The sequence below is a fragment of the Lotus japonicus genome, chromosome 3 (genome assembly GCF_012489685.1).
Source record: "Lotus japonicus ecotype B-129 chromosome 3, LjGifu_v1.2".
Lineage (NCBI taxonomy): Eukaryota > Viridiplantae > Streptophyta > Magnoliopsida > Fabales > Fabaceae > Lotus > Lotus japonicus.
This window is the reverse complement of record NC_080043.1, coordinates 10,164,888-10,181,904: the sequence shown is the minus strand read 5'-3', so window position 1 is coordinate 10,181,904 and position 17,017 is coordinate 10,164,888. Positions and strand designations below refer to the sequence as shown.

The window sequence follows — 17,017 nt, the reverse complement described above, 5'->3', positions numbered from 1 at the left end:
GTTTGATGATTTTCGTTTTGCACCTTTTGTGAAACGATCATGGGAGGAGTTTCAGGTGGATGGTTGGGGCGCTTTTGTGCTGAAAGAAAAAATGAAGGCTCTCAGGTTTTTGGGAATTTGCAAACTCGTCGAAATATGGCTGTTCAGCGCATTAATGATCTTGATAGGTTGGAGGAAACATCAGGCTTATCAGAAGAAGAGCAGCAGGAAAGGCGGAAGCAGTTACATGAATTCTGGGGTGTTTTAAAGCATCATGAGTCTCTCTTGTGCCAGAAAGCGAGGTCAAGGTGGCTGAAAGAGGGGGATCAAAACTCGAGGTATTTTCACTCTTTGATTAACTGGAGGCGTAGGACGAATTCTATGTTGGGGCTAGTGATTGATGGTATTTGGGAGGAAAATCCGGGGAAGGTGAAGGAGGAGGTTACTAGTTTTTTCAAGAGGAAACTCTCTGCTGATACTGGTGTTGGATTGCGTTTGTGTGGTGTGCCTTTCAAATCATTGTCAGCTGAGGATAATGTCTTCTTATCTGCAAAGTTTGAGGTGTCAGAGATTAAAGAAGCAGTTTGGGGTTGTGAGGGGGATAAGAGCCCGGGTCCAGATGGGTTTAATTTCAGATTTATTCAAAAGTTATGGGAGCTTTTAGAGTCTGATTTTAAGCGGGTTATTGATGAATTCTGGTTGCGGGGAGTGTGGCCAAGAGGTAGCAATGCTTCTTTTATTGCTTTGATTCCAAAGGTGGACTCTCCTCAAAGTCTTAATGATTTTCGGCCGATTTCTTTGATTGGTTGCATGTATAAGGTAATCTCCAAACTCCTAGCCAATAGACTTAATAAGGTGTTGTCTAATTTAATTAGTGAGGACCAGTTTGCTTTCTTGGGTGGGAGGAACATGTTAGACAGTGTGGTGATTGTAAATGAAGCGTTGGGAATTGCGAAACGTAATAAAAAGGCTTCAGTGATTTTTAAGGTGGACTTTGAAAAGGCGTATGATTCAGTCCGCTGGGATTTCCTTTTGTACATGTTGACCCGCATGGGGTTTTGTCAGAAGTGGATTAATTGGATTAAAAGCTGTCTTGAATCTGCTACAGTTTCTGTTTTGGTTAATGGGAGCCCGGGGGATGAGTTCAAGATGGAGAAAGGGTTGAGGCAAGGTGATCCATTGGCTCCGTTCTTGTTCTTAGTAGTGGCCGAGGGTCTTCATGGTTTATTTCAGCAAGCTGTTAGCAAGAGAATGTTTTCTGGGTTCAAATTGGATAGGGCAGGGGAGTTGGAAATTTCTATGTTGCAGTTTGCAGATGACACTATTTTCATTGGGGAGGCTACTGTGCGGAATATAACTTTGATTAAGTGTGTCTTACGGTGCTTTGAGCTGGCTTCTGGTCTCAAGGTTAATTTTCATAAAAGTAAATTGGCAGGTGTGGCAGTGAATATGAGACTTTTATCTAGATTTGCTTCTATTTTAAATTGTAAGCAGATGTCTATTCCTTTTGTTTACTTGGGCATTCCAGTGGGAGGAAATTCAAGGAGACTGCAACACTGGGAACCTGTCATTCAGAAGATAAAGGGAAGATTGTCGGCTTGGAAGCAGAAAACAGTGTCGTTTGGCGGGAGGGTTTGTCTTATTCAAAGTGTGCTTTCTTCTTTACCGTTGTTTTATCTGTCTTTCTTTAAGATGCCAGCAGGGGTGATCAGAATTTGTAACTAGCTTATGAGGAGGTTTCTCTGGGGTGGTTCCGAAGGTATCGATAAAATTGCTTGGGTCAAATGGTCGGACATCTGTAAGCCAAAGAATTATGGTGGGCTGGGGTTAAAAGACTTCTCAATCTTCAATAAGGCTCTTATGGGTAAGTGGAGGTGGCGCTTTTTAAATGATCCTGATACTTTTTGGTGTAGGGTGATTAAAGCTCAGACTGACTGTGGTGTGTCTCGGTCCCTATGGTGGAGAGATGTGCTCTCATTGTGTTCAGATGAGTCTAGGCACTGGTTTGATGAAGGTCTTGGGAAGTCTCTGGGGGAAGGAGATAAAACTAGTTTCTGGTTAGAAGATTGGACGGGCCGGGGGCATTTGGAAGGTCGGTTTCATAGGCTATATAACTTATCTAAGAATAAGTATGCTGCCATAAAGGAGGTTGGGGAGTGGCGGGATGGAGTGTGGCGCTGGATGTTGACATGGAGGAGGGGGTTGAGGGGGAGGGAGGAATTGTGGTTGCATGATTTGCTCCAAGGGGTTAATAGTGGTTGTTTGCGGGAAGGCAGGCTTGATAGGTGGTTGTGGGAGCCAAGTGGGGAAGAGATTTATACAGTTAACTCAGCTTATTCTTTTTTGCAGGTTGCAGCTGTGGTGGATCCAGAAATTGATTTTAATCTGGTTTGGACAGGCCTTGCTCCTTCAAATGTTAAGGCTTTTGTTTGGCGTTTGTTGCTGAATCGAGTACAGACAAAGGTTAATCTTTGGCGGCGTCAAGTTATGTGAGATGCTCATGACTTGCTCTGTCCGTTTTGTCACTTGGTGGATGAGAGTACAGATCATTTATTTTTCTCCTGCGCATGCTCCATGAAGGTTTGGCAGGCAGTGTGCTGCTGGTTTGGGGTTTCTACTGCTTTGCCTGGTCTGTTAAAATCCTTATTTGTTCAATTTCCGTTCTTTAGCTGTCGGAGATCGCAGAGGGAGGCTTTATTGACTGTTTGGATGGCAACTTGCTGGTCTTTGTGGTTAATGCGCAATAACATCATTTTTAAAGATGGAGTTTTTGATTCTAGTTTGCTTTTGGAGTTGATTCAAGTCCGGTCTTGGCATTGGATTAAAGCTAAGAGGAAGGTGTTTTGTAATTCTCTGTTTGAATGGAAATTGAGTCCTATGAATTGTTTAGCTCCATTGTAAGTTTGGCTTCTCGATGGTGCAGTTTGGTTTGCCCTGTTAGAAACTGGTTTTGTGTGTCTGTGGGCAGGGATTGGTCTTGCTGTGTTGGCTATCTTGTTTCCTTTTGGTGGTTTTGGGTACTCGGGTTTGGGTAGTGAGTTGTTGTTACTGGTTTGCTTTTGTGGGGGATTATTTAGTTTGTTATTTGTATTGGGTTCTTTTCCTTTCTCTTGTTTTCTTTGATCTCTTTGTATTTGGGTTTGACACCCCTTGTGCCAAGTTTGAATGCAATTTTTGGTTTATCAAAAAAAAAAAATGTTTGGTATCTAAGACATTAAGGTTGAGATTTCAACAGGTAGATTATTTGACTAAGTCATTAGTAAGTATTAGCTCTTATGGGCATTTTTAATGTTTACTTCAGTATATTGGTTAAGAATAAGTTGTAAATCAAGTGAACTCATTTTCTAAATACATTTTCTTCTGGAAAACTTCTTTTATTGTTTTCTTTACTTTTTTTTTTTCCAATTTAAAACTATTTCAATTTTTGGGTGGTTCAATGCTAGTGAGATTAGTAAGTAACAAGCAATCTCTATGGTTCGATATCTTTTATTACTACGAAACGAATATGTACACTCACCTAGGATCAGTATGTGAGGATTAAGCCCATATTAAGGGAAGGGAATAGTTTGGCTGATTTTTTTGCCAAAGGGGATTGTGATAGAACTAATTCAATATGGAGTTTGTGTGAGTTTGTAGAGTTGTTCATATATATGAGAGGGTTTTTATCATATGTCTTTTCTCATTAAATACTGTTTTATTTCCAAAAAAAAAATATAAGGGTAATGATGAAATTTTATTAAGATGATAAAGATAAAAAAAATTCAATAAACTGTTAGTTTTAAGCTACCTCGGGTAGCTTACAAAAAATCATTAAGATACTAAAATTAGCTCCTTTATCTAACACTTTTAAAGGGTTTTTAACCTAGTCAAATAAGCTTCAAGCTAGCTGAAATGTCATGCTAAACATATCCTTTAACATCACATTTTGTCTTGTTTTTATAAATTCTACTAGTGACACATGCGATACCTTGAGATATTCATCTTTGTTTATAGAGTGATATTTTTCAAAACCTGTGTTACTTTTGTTATGTTTATTAAAATGAAGTTTATGAATTGAAAGAACTTGACTATACCTCCAGCGCCAAACTCACCAAAGAACTGCCATAGTCAAAATATGATTTTGTTATTGCAGAAGTGAAGATAACTCGTTCATAACTGAGAAATGAATAGCTAAAGGAGGCTGCAAAAATGCATCCACACATCTCTTGCTCGCACGCTATGATGAAACTGGTGATCCAGATCTTCTATCTCGATGGAGAAACTTTTACAAAAAGCATCACCACTAAGATGATAAGTATGGTGTTTACGATTGGTGGGAAGTGAATTTTTTCGAATCAGCCAAAAGAAAAATCGCACTTTCTCTAGAGCATAACACCTCCATATCAGCTTCGAAAACCTCGAAGCAAGTCCGTCATCATTCGAGTCAACCATAAGCTAATTTTGTTGTGAATTGGCCATTACTCGCTCCTTCCAAACTATAATATCATCCTCATCCAACACTACTGGAATTAAAAAATCGTTAAGTGGGTGTGGTGGTGGGTGCGAGGAGGAACATGAATGAGACAATGGTGGGTTGATTTTCTGAGTCGGTAGATTTGAGCTATGAAAGAAGAAGATGGAGGAAGATGAAGGACTAGGTGGAAGAAGAAGGTCTAAATGTACCAACAAAATTACAAAGACAAAAACTAATACGAAAACTCCATGTGGTCTTCCCTTAGCTGACTGGGCCCACCTTGTGTAGATGTTATTTTGGTTACAAGAGAAAAATTAACAACTAAAAACTGAAACTAGCTGACAACATCCAGGTACAAAGACGCATAAACAAATGAAAGGGGTCGCCTCTAGACTTGTTTCTGAGCACCTGACAAACTAGTCTGACCTGCCAAACAATCCGTTGTGTTATACTTCTCATGCTGAACATACAAGAATTGCACACTCAAGAACCTTGGCACCATATCTCTGATTCGCTAGTGAACATCTCTAGCCCAGAAGGTTTTGATGCCGACATTCCTTTGGACAATAGTAACCACATTTAAACAATCAGAAATGCAAACAATGCTATGATAACTCAAATCAAGAGCACACTTCATCCCAACTTCTACGACCAATGCTTCAGTCATGAAAGCACTGCCCTAACCCAAGCTCCTTGAAACCCCTGGAACTCATTCACCATCCTTATCCCACACAGTCGAGCGTCGGGTTCTAACTACCATCCACTGCTACCAAGATTCCCGTTCCGCCATCAGTGAAAAACGTGCCTGCTCTTTCAAGTTGAGGAGGGGGCTGAAGAGATAGAGGTTTTTTTTTTTTGGTTACTGAAGATATAGAGGTTTTTTTTATAGGAAGATATAGAGGTTGCTGGTGTATATGTTTAATTATAATTATTAAAAAAAAAAATTATTGCTGGAACAAATATACACCTCAACTCCAACTAGGGATGGCAATGGGTCGGGTAGGGTGCGGGTTTTGCCAAACCCAAACCCAAACCCGAAATCAAAAACCCACACCCGCACCCGCACCCGAACCCGAAATGGGTGGTGAACTTAAACCCACACCCGAACCCATTGGGTTTCGGGTTCACCCGACCCGTACCCACACCCGCACACAACCTCAAACAAACAGTTGAACTCGGAAACCCGACCTGAAAAAGACTGTGAAGAGAGCTATATTATGTAATGTAACATTGTAATTGCCATGTTACTGTTAAATTAATATGCAAGATGCTGCATATATTGTATTGCACAAGCAGAATACTTAGGTTTCACTTATACAGATCCGGGTTCGGGTAGGGTTCGGGTGCGGGTTTGGCCAAACCCAAACCCAAACCCGAACCCGAAAGTGATCGGGTAAAACCCGAACCCGAACCCGAACCCATTTAACTCGGGTTTTCACCCAAGAAATCGGGTCGGGTCGGGTCGGGTGCCCATGGGTTCGGGCTTCTCTGCCATCCCTAACTCCAACTCAACTCAACAAGGTCAGCCGCTACTCGTCTGCCACCGCCGTCGCTCTCTCGCTGTCCACTGTTCTTCAATTTCAGAGTCGTACTGCTCCACCCTGAATTCCTCCGCTGCTCTCTCAGTGCCGCTGCCGCCACTCAGCCACTTCCCCCGTCCACTGCTGGGAGGTAGGTATTATTTGATTTCATGTTCTATATCTGTCAATCTTCTCAATCAGTTTGTTGCGATTTTTCAACTTATACTACAATGTAACATGAAAGTTAGTCTGAATGGTAAAGCAGTTAGGTTGTTGTTGCTGCTATTTTTCTTTCAGATTATTTGATAGTATGTCTTGGTTTCTGTGGTTTGTGTTGAACAATCAATTAGTTTCTCAAATTTAAGGTTTTTGTTGAATCCCCAAATCCAAATGTGTTTCTCACTTAGGATGAGTTTATTGTTCTGTGCTTAAGTCATGTTGTCTCTTATCACTCTGGTTTATAGTCCCCGGTCCCCGAGGGTTGGCTCAAGTGATAAGAGCTAGGAGACATAAATGTTGAGTGAGATGAAGGGTGAAGGGTCTAAGGTTCGAACCTGAAAATTGACTAATTTACTTACTAACATTACTAACATTTTTGCCTATAAAAAAACACTTTGGTTTATTTTATATTCCGAATGTAAAGGTTAAACTTGTGGGGAAGCAAGCAACTAAATGCTACTACAGATGAGTTACAAAGTTATGGGTTTGTGTTGTTTCTAGTTTGGATTGTGGTACTAGTAATGTAACAATGTAATGTAGTGTCATTGAAAAGTACTTAGAATTGTGTATTTACTCTTTGGATGTTGTATAGATTGCAGACTACTACTACCTTTGGCAAAAGGAAGGAAGATGAAGACAATTTATGGAGAATGTCATTCATTTAAAGAAGTACCACTTTCAAAATCGAAAAAAATTCTCTCGAAGTTTGCCTCGGCTGACAATGGTGCTTCAGAAGTTGTCAGTGCATATCTTCACCGTGCTTCTTCATCTTTCATTGAGCTGGAGAATCACCATAAGGAGCTTAAGTCAAAGAAGAGGCGCAAAAGGCAAACAGAGATGGTTGTAGATGGTGGGAGAGTCATTGGATTTGGAAGACAGCCATTTGGTAATCAGAAATCAGAATGATGATGTGGATGATGAAAAATCAACTCAGTTCTATGAAAAAGTGAGTCAGAACAATATTGAGTGTGAAAATAGACTAGTTGGTCCTCAGAACATTAGAGTGATCCTTAATCTTGGTTGTTTTTAAAATTCACTTACTAGATTTTAAAGTTAATTCTTTGTATAATTGATGAGAAATTTATACTTGTTGCATTGCTTACACCGTGACATCGCTTTTTATACAATCATGTCATTAAAGGAATTTGGTTTCTTGATTTCTTTTCTACTTAGAAAAGGCAGTGCTTCTATTAGTTGCAAATTTTCAATACTAAATGATTTAGCAAGGTACGTACTAAATGTTTTCTTAGAAATTTTCTCAAGAAGCACGTGAGTGAAGACAAAACGTATTGAAAAAACTCATGTTGTAATTGTGAGATCAGTCGTCAGATCGATCAAGAAAAGTTGGGAGCTTGTTCTAATGAATTATTTGAGAGCTTTTGTGGTTGATTCTTTGCATCAAAACTTTGAAAAATTTATTGAATTTCATTATATTTGCTTTCAGTTGTGACGTGTCATAAAGGTTGACATCAGTGGTTGCCTATAAAAAAAACATCAGCAGCTAATGTTTCTGTGTTATTGGAGTTAATATGTGTTTGGCTAACTTGAACGTAAATACAAACACAAACTTTAATTGAATGTAAATACAAGTTTCACTACATTTTCATCTTTCTAAGGCAGCAGCGACCACGTTTCAGAGTAGCGGAGGCTCGGTGTCCGGTTCAGGCCACCAACCCTACTCCTGCCTCGACCCAATTGCTCTTCCATCTCACGATCTGTGTTAAGGGCTGTAAACCAGTAATGCCGCTGTTCATTAGTGAGCATTTCATGATCTTGATTTATGTGGGGATGGAAGTAATTGTATTGTATCTCTTTTGATTTATGTGAGCATTTACATGCTCTTGAATGATGATGAGGACACTGTAATTCAAGTTGTACATAGTTTGCAATGTTAATCATGGAATATCAGAAAATTATGTGAGCATTTACAAGCGCTTCTTTTCCTCCCTTTCTTTCTTTCTAATTCCTTCTGTTTATATGAGGGACTGGTGGCAGATTAATGCATCTTACAAAATAAAGGAATGTCGTGCAATAAGAATAATTTGGTGAGTGCAATTTCCCTTGCGAGAATTATTACTAATATATATATTAGTCTTTTTTTTAAAACAAAATATATAAGTTAGTCAAAATTTCTTAAGATATTTAACTTTTTATTTTACATGAGGAAATTACGATATTTAACTTAAATCAGAATCATATTTGACTCTATTTTTGGTTACAAATCAAAATCATAATTGACTCTATTATTAAATCTTTCAATTCCTAAATTAATTGAAATTATTCTGTGTATTAGCTAGCAACATAATTTATTTACCTATATAAGTAACGCCACACACCAGTCTTATACACTGATAAATTCAAAAATTCAGGAGTTGAAGCTAGCCCTTGACTTGTTAGCAATGGCTGCAGATTCTACCGCTAAGGTTCTTGGCATTGTTTTCTTCCTTGTCCTTATTTCTCAAGGTAATGTTTTTTAATTCCCAAAAATTCACAAATTTTACAAATTGTTGTTCATAATTTTTTTCCCATTATTATGTTTCAGGCTATGGTCAATATTGCTCCCTCAAAGATCTCTCCCTAAGCCAATCTAAGACAGGAGCTAAGGTTCAAGGAAAGCCAGAATATAGCGTGTCTATCACCAACAAATGTGCCTGTGTCCAAAGCGACGTGAAGTTAAATTGCCGCGGTTTCAAAACCGTCGAGAAAATAGATCCATCACTTTTGCAGGTCTTAGGCGATGAGTGTCTTGTTAACTATGGTAACTCTATCTACCGTGATGCTGTCAACTTCACATATGCTTGGGATCGGCCTTTTCCATTGTTTCCAATTTCTTCACAGATTAGTTGTTCTTAAGTAACACATGTATTTTGGCTATGACCTTTTGCTATAGTATGGTTTCCCTGGGATTGTAATTCCTGAATGATGAATTGAATAGTGTGTACGCTTAAGGTTATTGTTGAGATATAAATTATTTTTTCAAAAAACTACTTGCTAGTTCAAAAATAATTCTATTTTTTTTTTATATTGCCCTGTTTGTCTCCAATTTTTTCATATTTATATATCCGTGTGTTTTATTCACTCACCACATCCCTCATTTCCTATCTCGTCTTTGGAATCAGATCCATCGCACCATGGTGAGTGACAAACATTTTAGTTACCACAAATCTTTGTCCTTTTATTTTAATATTTTTGACGTTTAAATGAATATTTTGTTAAACTGAATCAAAAGACTATACATTAGGAACTCTCTTTTGCTTGGTATCTTTTTTTTTTCTTTTAATCTCGTGTTAAGTGGCAAGGTAATGAAGTAACGGATTTTTTAATCAGCAAATCTTTTATTTCTATGAAAAGTGTGATTTGGAGATTATCCTATTATACCCCTCTTCTTCTTAATATGAGACCTGTCTTCTTCTGATATTCCTTGTTATTTGTTTTTTCTATATATCGAAAAAAAAAAGTTGCACCCTTTAGGGAAAGATCCCCTGGATCAACCCACCCAACTCACATTGTCCTAGCTTTTTCACTTGAGCTATCATTCGGAAACCCTTATTATTTTCGGTATATCAGAAAAATAAATTGCACTCTCTATGAATTGATCTTCGACCTCCCCACCCCACCCATATGTCTCATAGCTCTTACTAATTGAGCTATCATTCAGAAAGTTTTCACTCTCTATTTAATATATATATCAATTAATTAAAAAACAAAATATTAAACTAAACTTTTTTTGGTCTTGTAAACTTAAATTAAATAATATTAATTTTTTATAAAGCGTATTAAATAAAGAATCACATGTGACCAAAATAATAATAATAATAAAGATCACATTTATTTTTAGAGTTTAATGAGTATGCACTGTCGGTGTAAATCAGTTTTACACTGATAACCAATCACATCATGCCAGGTAGGTCGAATAATAAATTTTACCTTAAATTTTAATTAAAACAAGAATATATTTACTGATGTGGCAGAATTTAATTGTATGACTTACACTGACGGTGTACACACATTAAATTCTTATTTTTATGGGCATAAATGTCAATTTATCTCAAGTAATTTTACACCTCATTTTTTCTTTTATATTTCTATTATACCAAACAACCTATAAGTCACTAGTATAGATAGCCTAAATGGTACTTTGATGGATTAAAATTTCTCAAGTCAGGGTTCAAATCCTACATGTATCTTGATACGAAAAAAAAAAAAAAACACAACCAGTCTACCATATTTCTCACACCTTTCTCTCCTCATGAATATAGGACGAATTGACGAATGCTGAAGTGGCTTAATCTGATACCCTTAATAGCCATCTCTCCAATTTTAAATCTACCTTTTATTTCCATTAAAAAAATTGCTAGTGTATATATAATCTCGTTTCTGTTCCTCTCGTGTCATGAATCAGCACTCCTTTACTCATATTTTATCTTCTCTTCTCACTCTTCTCAACCTAACAAAATGTGATTGTTGTTGTTGTCTTGAGTTCTTCCTACCAAACACATTGTGAAAGTTAGATCAGCACGTGGCTTATTTTGCTATACAAATGGCAACAACCTCCTATACATTGCAGTTCCAATGAATATGACCCCGTGCTTACCTTACAACTTATATCTTCTTAGTCAATCAAATGCATATAACTGAAGAATAAACCACCAAAGCAGGGGACTTAAAAGACTTCCAATTTTTTCCCAGTGCAAGAATTGTGAATTTTCTGTGCTTGCTGCATTCTCAGTCTTCAGTAATTTCTGTGAGTTAATAATTCTTCATCACGCACTTTCTCCTCCAAATCATGACATTGTTAATGTTTCTTATTGTTATTATCATTAAATAGTTAAAGATTTGCAGTTTGTTACTGGACTTGAGTTTCTGTTGAATTTCTGATCCCCACTCTCCGTGTAGATATTGACCGTCAACACTCAACAGCTAAGAAAAATTTCTATAATGAAAAATATATCAATAACGTTGTACACGTTGAATTTAATAAACGTTGCCTATTGTTGAATTTTTTTATCTTAACAATACAATCACTTTCTTCTCTACCAATCATAGCATTAATATTCACAACATTTTAGCTACTGCTGTCTATAAAGATTGTACTTATCTTAATCCTTTCAGTAACAAAATTTTTCATCCACTCTCTACAAATACTGTAAAGAGCTGTTTGGCTTAATTTTTCAGGCATGTACTTGCATACTTGTTCACTTTATATAGTATGTTCTAGTCCCCATTCACATGGTGCTTGCCACAATATATTTGTGTTATACCCACTTAATTATTGAACATTGTATAAACTTGTGAAGCAGGTTCTATGTACTGATCATGGATTCAAATGCTGCAACAGAAGTTGGAGAAATGGACATGATTAGCAATTTGCATGAAAGCATTCTTGGTCACATACTCTCTTCCCTTCTGACTATAGAAGCGATTCGGACAAATGTGTTGTCTAGAAGGTGGATTCATGTATGGAAATCTATAAAAAGTCTAAAGTTTGATGACAGTTTGCTCATTCATGGAAAGAAGATGCAGAAAGAGGAATTTGTGTGTTTTGTGAACACAGTTTTATTTCACCTTGCTAATTCAACCATCCAGAGTTTCTCTCTTTGTTTAACATCTTATAATTATGATTCACCCAAAGTGAGTGCATGGATCTCCTCTGTCTTAGAAAGGGGAGTCCAGAAGCTTAACATTCAGTATGCTGATAATGTCCCTCTTTCTTCCAATTCCCTTTTTAGCTGCAATTCTCTTGTAGAGTTGGTGCTTCAAATGAGATGTACTCTTAATGCTCCCATCTCTTCTTGTCTCCCAAACCTTCAAAGCCTTCACCTTTCCGGGGTTAGGCTAGTGAGTGATTCCCCCACTTATTCCAATGACATAACTCTTAGCTTTCCGGTCCTCAAAGTGTTTGAAGCTAGAGTATGTGAGTGGTCAACTATGCAGGACATTTGTATTCAAGCACCTCTACTTGAAAGGCTTTCCATTAAGAACTCCCTATCAAATGAAGCTTGTAAATCTGCCATTCAGGTTTTTAGTACATGTCTAACAGATTTCTCTTATGAGGGCGATCTTGAACAAGAGATCATTCTATTTGATCCGTCATCCATTCGTAGTGCTTCTGTTGTGATTGTTATTGATGAAGATGGTAATGACAGAATCGAAGAACTTGTGTTTCAAGCACGAAAGCTTCTCGGACAAATCCATCAGGTTGAACAACTGAAATTATTGTTTTACAAGGTATGATTGGGTTTCATGATACGTGAATGACAAATTATGCCGAGAAATGTGTGGAATAGTAGTTTTACTTATGGTTGCATATGCATAGCATAAACTTGTTTTGTGATAATGACAAAGCTTTGTGTTTTGAAATGTATTTCAACTACAACCAAAGGCATCTACTAATCTGGTATGGAGAATGAACTATTAAGAAGAGCTTTTGGCTGTGCCTACCTTGCAGCTAAAATGTAAAATAAAAATTAGGATCTCAGAATTTGAATAATTTTTTGGTTGTCATACAGGTCTTAATCCATGCTAAAGATATCTTCACCCATTTGCCTGCCTTTGGAAGGTTGAATAATCTGCAACTGAATGAGGTTACTGGTGAAGCACTGTTGCACTTATTCCACCATTCTCCATTTCTTAATACTCTTGTTTTACTTAATGTGAGTTTTCTTGCTTTACTTAACAGAAATTTAAACTCCTTGTCTATGTACTTGTTATATATAATACAATAGAATGATGAATGACTCATTGTACCAAAATAATTTCAGGGAGTGTGCGATTTAAATAAAGATGTTTTGACTGCTGCATCAGTGCCTCATTGCTTTTTGTCAAGCTTCAAAGTATTTCAGTTTAATGGATTTAATGTGAAAGAGCCTGAGCTTTGTCTGGTAAAATTTGTGTTGGCAAATGCGGCAATCTTGGAGCGGGTGACTATATGTACAGCTTTTTGGTTGCGATATTCAGATATTGACATGGGGAAAGTTAAGGAGCAGATACTTTCATTACCAAAATGTTCCAGATTATGCAAGATAGAATTTTGTGATGTCAACGGTTTCTGAAGATTTCATAACATCCAAAGAGTACTTGTTTGTACTGTTTCTTTATGAATAACGGAAAAATATAACAGAAGCTGTCAAAATTTAACTGACACCTTAAATGCCCCAGCTTCACTCTTGGTATCAGTGTTCATATTTTTAGCATCTTAAATACTTTCATGAACTACATGGTAAAATGCAGATGGGGAACATTTGATTGCTGTTGCTTCTGTTGTGATGTAATTCAAAGTGGTTATGGACTTATGGTTATGTTAGGTGTTGTTATGTTAGTTGCAAGAGAATGTATATAGTTTGGAAGTTGCCACCAGTGTAGTTTGGTAGTTGCCAATCTGTTGAAGTGTTAGATAACTAGTTGGTTGTAATCGTATTAGTGAGTGAGTTAGTACATTAATAAAAAAGTTCATTCACCAATTACTCTCTCACTTTCTATTAGCTTCTCATAATTATTTCCCCAACAGATTGGTATCAAGAGCCCTCACGATCTTGGTCCTAGAACCTTGAGAAATTGCGTGTGAGCAATTGTTGACGTTGCTGATGCTCTAATGGAAATCTTCTAGGCTGAAGGAGGCATGGGAGATACTTGAAAAGTGCTAGACAAGAGGGCGAAAGACTCAAGAACGTGAGGCTACAGACACTCAGAAGGCATTATAAGTTGCTGTAATTGGAGATTCAAGAAAGTGTGGGAAACTACTTCAGCCGAGGGCTCTCCATCATCAACCTTATGAAGAATTGTGGAGAATCAATCAATGATATCATGATCATTGAAAAGGTAATTGAACTCTCACACCCAAGTTCGATCATACTGTTATTGCTATTGAAGAGTCAAATAATTTGGATTCTATGAAAAATGAAGAACTCTAAGGTTCTTTGAAAGCACATGAGCAACGTTTGAATGATATCGTGGATCGTGAAATCTCTCATAGGTAGCTTCTTCATTTTAACCCCTAACTAAGAAGCAATGCTTGCATGACGATTGCGGCTAGGTAGTGTCCTTAAGTAGGTAGTTTAACTATAGCCTGACGGCGTAGTTGGCACTTGAGAGGTAAAAGTTACTCATAAAGGACTCTAGGGATAACATATATAAAATTGGGGGATATGATTCAAATACTTTGGAGTCTAATGGCTTGTTTAATAGGCTTGTTTAAAAATGGCGGATATGATTCATTTGGCTTTTCCTCAGGTTCTTCAGCATCTTCTAATGATTCCTCCTCTATGAAGGTTGTGACTTTGTTCTCCTTTTCTTCTTCGTTCTCATGTGGCTCATTTTCATTTGCTTCAAGAGATTCTAAAACTTCATTCAGCATCAAGGTGTTGTGATTCTCAGCTTGCTCATTGTTGAGAGTTTACTCATGAGCTTCTGCTATGCTATCCCATCTTTGGCATATGATATGAACAGCCACTAACCCTTTTATACTCAAATTCACTCAAGGCACAAGTAAGGAAAAACTTAGCCTTTGAGTTCATCTGATTCTTGATCTTTTGATCAAGTCCATTCTGATTTGGGAATAAGCTCACTAGTCTCTTCATTGATTGCAACGTAGTTCCTTATTTCTTTGATATCCTAGATCTCATAGTCTACGGACTCAATGAAAGTCTGCATCCTTTTCTTCCAGTACTTCTTGTAGCTTTCATTAAAGAAGGGAGGATTGTTTAATGGTTTCTCATAAGCGATGTTGTTATTATGTATAGTCATTGGATCTCTTCTACACTTGTTAGAGTGTTCAATTGAAAGGCAAGCTCTAATGCCAACTGAAATACAATAAAGTAACACAAGAAAATATTCTTCAAGACCTCTTCTCTTAAAAGTATTATCAAGGATTTCTCCTTTCACTTAGTAGAGAGTTTGAGCTCAAGTACTCTTGTGAAAGTGCTCAATGATAGAAAATAAAGGCACAAACACTTAAGAGTATTACAATTGAGAGAGATTGAAAGTGCTTAATGTTCGCTTGGATACTCAGTGGAGTTCTCTTCAAGCTCTTGTCTTAGACTTTTCTAAGTTCCCTTTATAATGAAGACTCTTGGAGAATAGGAGTGGAGTTGCTTTACTTTGGTCTTCAACCTCTTTGAGAGCCCAAAACCTTAGGTACCAATACATCATACATCGCGGAAGCCCTAAGAGGAGAAGCCTATCAAACAAGCTATTTTTCTCAACTCAGTTACAAATCACCTGACACAGTTAACTAATTCACCAAAGTAAGGCACCAAATGAATAACGAGCTAAGGCTCAAATTGAGCTACTAAGGGATAATTAAACGACATCCTTAGGAACCCAACAACAAATCCTACTTATCTCTTTCAAAGAAACACACCCCTTATTCAAATGATATGCATGTCAAGGCTGATTCAAGCAGACACAAGTAAGTTAGCTATAAACACTCACACTCAAAAATTTGATAAGTGTACCCAGAAATAGAACTCAAATCAATATCCTCCGTCAGACCCAACTCAAGTTCTCAAAGTAAAACTTTCTCCTTGTTATTAGACACTAAACATTTCCCCAAATAAAATCACTCTCAAAACATTGTAAATTTTCAATAAACATGCATCTAATTCATTGGTGAAACCACTTAAGCAAAACAAGTATATTTCTCCCATTTTCTTTGTACTATATTAATTTTTCTTACAATATTGCCCTTATTTAACTCTAAATATGTAAATGTGTCACATTAGTTATAAGGTCAGTCCTTTCTACTTTTTCCACTCCTCTAGACCTGCATTTTTATGTAGTTAAGGACAATTTTAGAAATTTAACAGCATTTGAGAATAAATTTATCGCAATGAACTAAACTAACTTTTTTAAGGGATGAGAAGTTGTTGGTTGGTTCTTATATTAAAGAATAGAGTATGTTTGACTTGAATAAAGAAATGCCAACTAAACCAACAATGAAACATTTTGGACTCTGCATTGCCGCCAAGAACAACTTGGTCCTTATTGAGCATCAAGCCATTAACAGAAGGCATATTTCACTCATTCTCATTAATGAAGTTACCCATTTGCATGACCAGACCTACTGGGCAATCAGATTTTGAATAAAACCTGTTTCTGAATGCCTTATTTCAAGGAAACCGCCATAGCTATTATATATTAAAGAGTGTGATCAGCTTTTCTTGCACTTCTTAGAAAGGTTTAGGTTTTTTTTTCTCGTTTCTACAAGTAAATGGAGATCGAACTATATATGTGAACCCGACAATGCGGGTTTAAACTCATATTACAGAATTAAATGCAATCGTTGACTCAGCCCAACATGGTGGGATTTGTAGCAATTTTAAAATAAACAAAAATAATTCTTTGTTTATTTTTTTAAAATATACCCTCACTCCGTATTAAAATAACTCTTAAAAAAAATTACATATTAAGAAATGTAATAAATATCGTTAGTTTTTTAAAATATTTTTCTCAATTTTACTCTTTAAAGTGTGTTGTTATCTTTCATCATTTATTCTTCTCATAAGTCTTTATACAAAAAAGTAGCGTTGTCTAAACAAGCCTGACCCAACCCGAAACAAAAAAAATCATGGTTTTTTAGTACATCCGAGCGGGTCGAGTTGGTGATTGATTAAAAACGGTTAAAGTAGTTTGGTACGGTCAATTTTGGTCTGGACTTCTTCTCGACCGAACAGACCAAATAGCGATAGAAAAAAGACTTCGGTCAGGCTCATTTCCTCGGGCTATGAGTGCGAGGCTAGCCCAAAATCTTTTATAAAGTAAAAAACCCTAACCCTTATACTAGCTAGTAAAGTATATCTAACTATAAGAGAAAGTAGTTTCACTAACTGTCTATACAATTCACTAACTG

General features: G+C 36.9%; 2 protein-coding genes and 1 long non-coding RNA gene across 4 annotated transcripts; all 3 read left to right on the top strand.

The window, feature by feature from the left end:
* The first annotated feature begins 5,937 nt into the window (after positions 1 to 5,937).
* LOC130748483 (uncharacterized) lies at positions 5,938 to 7,257 on the top strand. Its single transcript, XR_009022703.1, has 2 exons — positions 5,938 to 6,103; positions 6,764 to 7,257. It is a non-coding gene; the product is annotated as an uncharacterized LOC130748483 (long non-coding RNA).
* Positions 7,258 to 8,539: 1,282 nt separating this feature from the next.
* LOC130742666 (uncharacterized) lies at positions 8,540 to 9,068 on the top strand. Its single transcript, XM_057594769.1, has 2 exons — positions 8,540 to 8,634; positions 8,714 to 9,068. The coding sequence occupies exons 1-2, from the start codon at positions 8,571 to 8,573 to the stop codon at positions 9,022 to 9,024; spliced, it is 375 nt and encodes a 124-aa protein (XP_057450752.1). The 5' UTR covers positions 8,540 to 8,570; the 3' UTR covers positions 9,025 to 9,068.
* Positions 9,069 to 10,688: 1,620 nt separating this feature from the next.
* LOC130749459 (F-box/FBD/LRR-repeat protein At3g14710-like) lies at positions 10,689 to 13,634 on the top strand. Of its 2 annotated transcripts, none has more exons than XM_057602826.1 (4): positions 10,689 to 10,915; positions 11,469 to 12,399; positions 12,681 to 12,824; positions 12,933 to 13,634. In XM_057602826.1, exons 2-4 carry the CDS (start codon positions 11,488 to 11,490, stop codon positions 13,221 to 13,223), a joined length of 1,347 nt encoding a protein of 448 aa, XP_057458809.1. In that variant the 5' UTR covers positions 10,689 to 10,915; positions 11,469 to 11,487; the 3' UTR covers positions 13,224 to 13,634. The 2 variants fall into 2 exon arrangements, with proteins under 2 accessions (XP_057458809.1, XP_057458808.1); XM_057602825.1 differs by having other exon boundaries at positions 10,693 to 10,915; positions 11,472 to 12,399.
* The last annotated feature ends 3,383 nt before the right edge of the window (positions 13,635 to 17,017 follow it).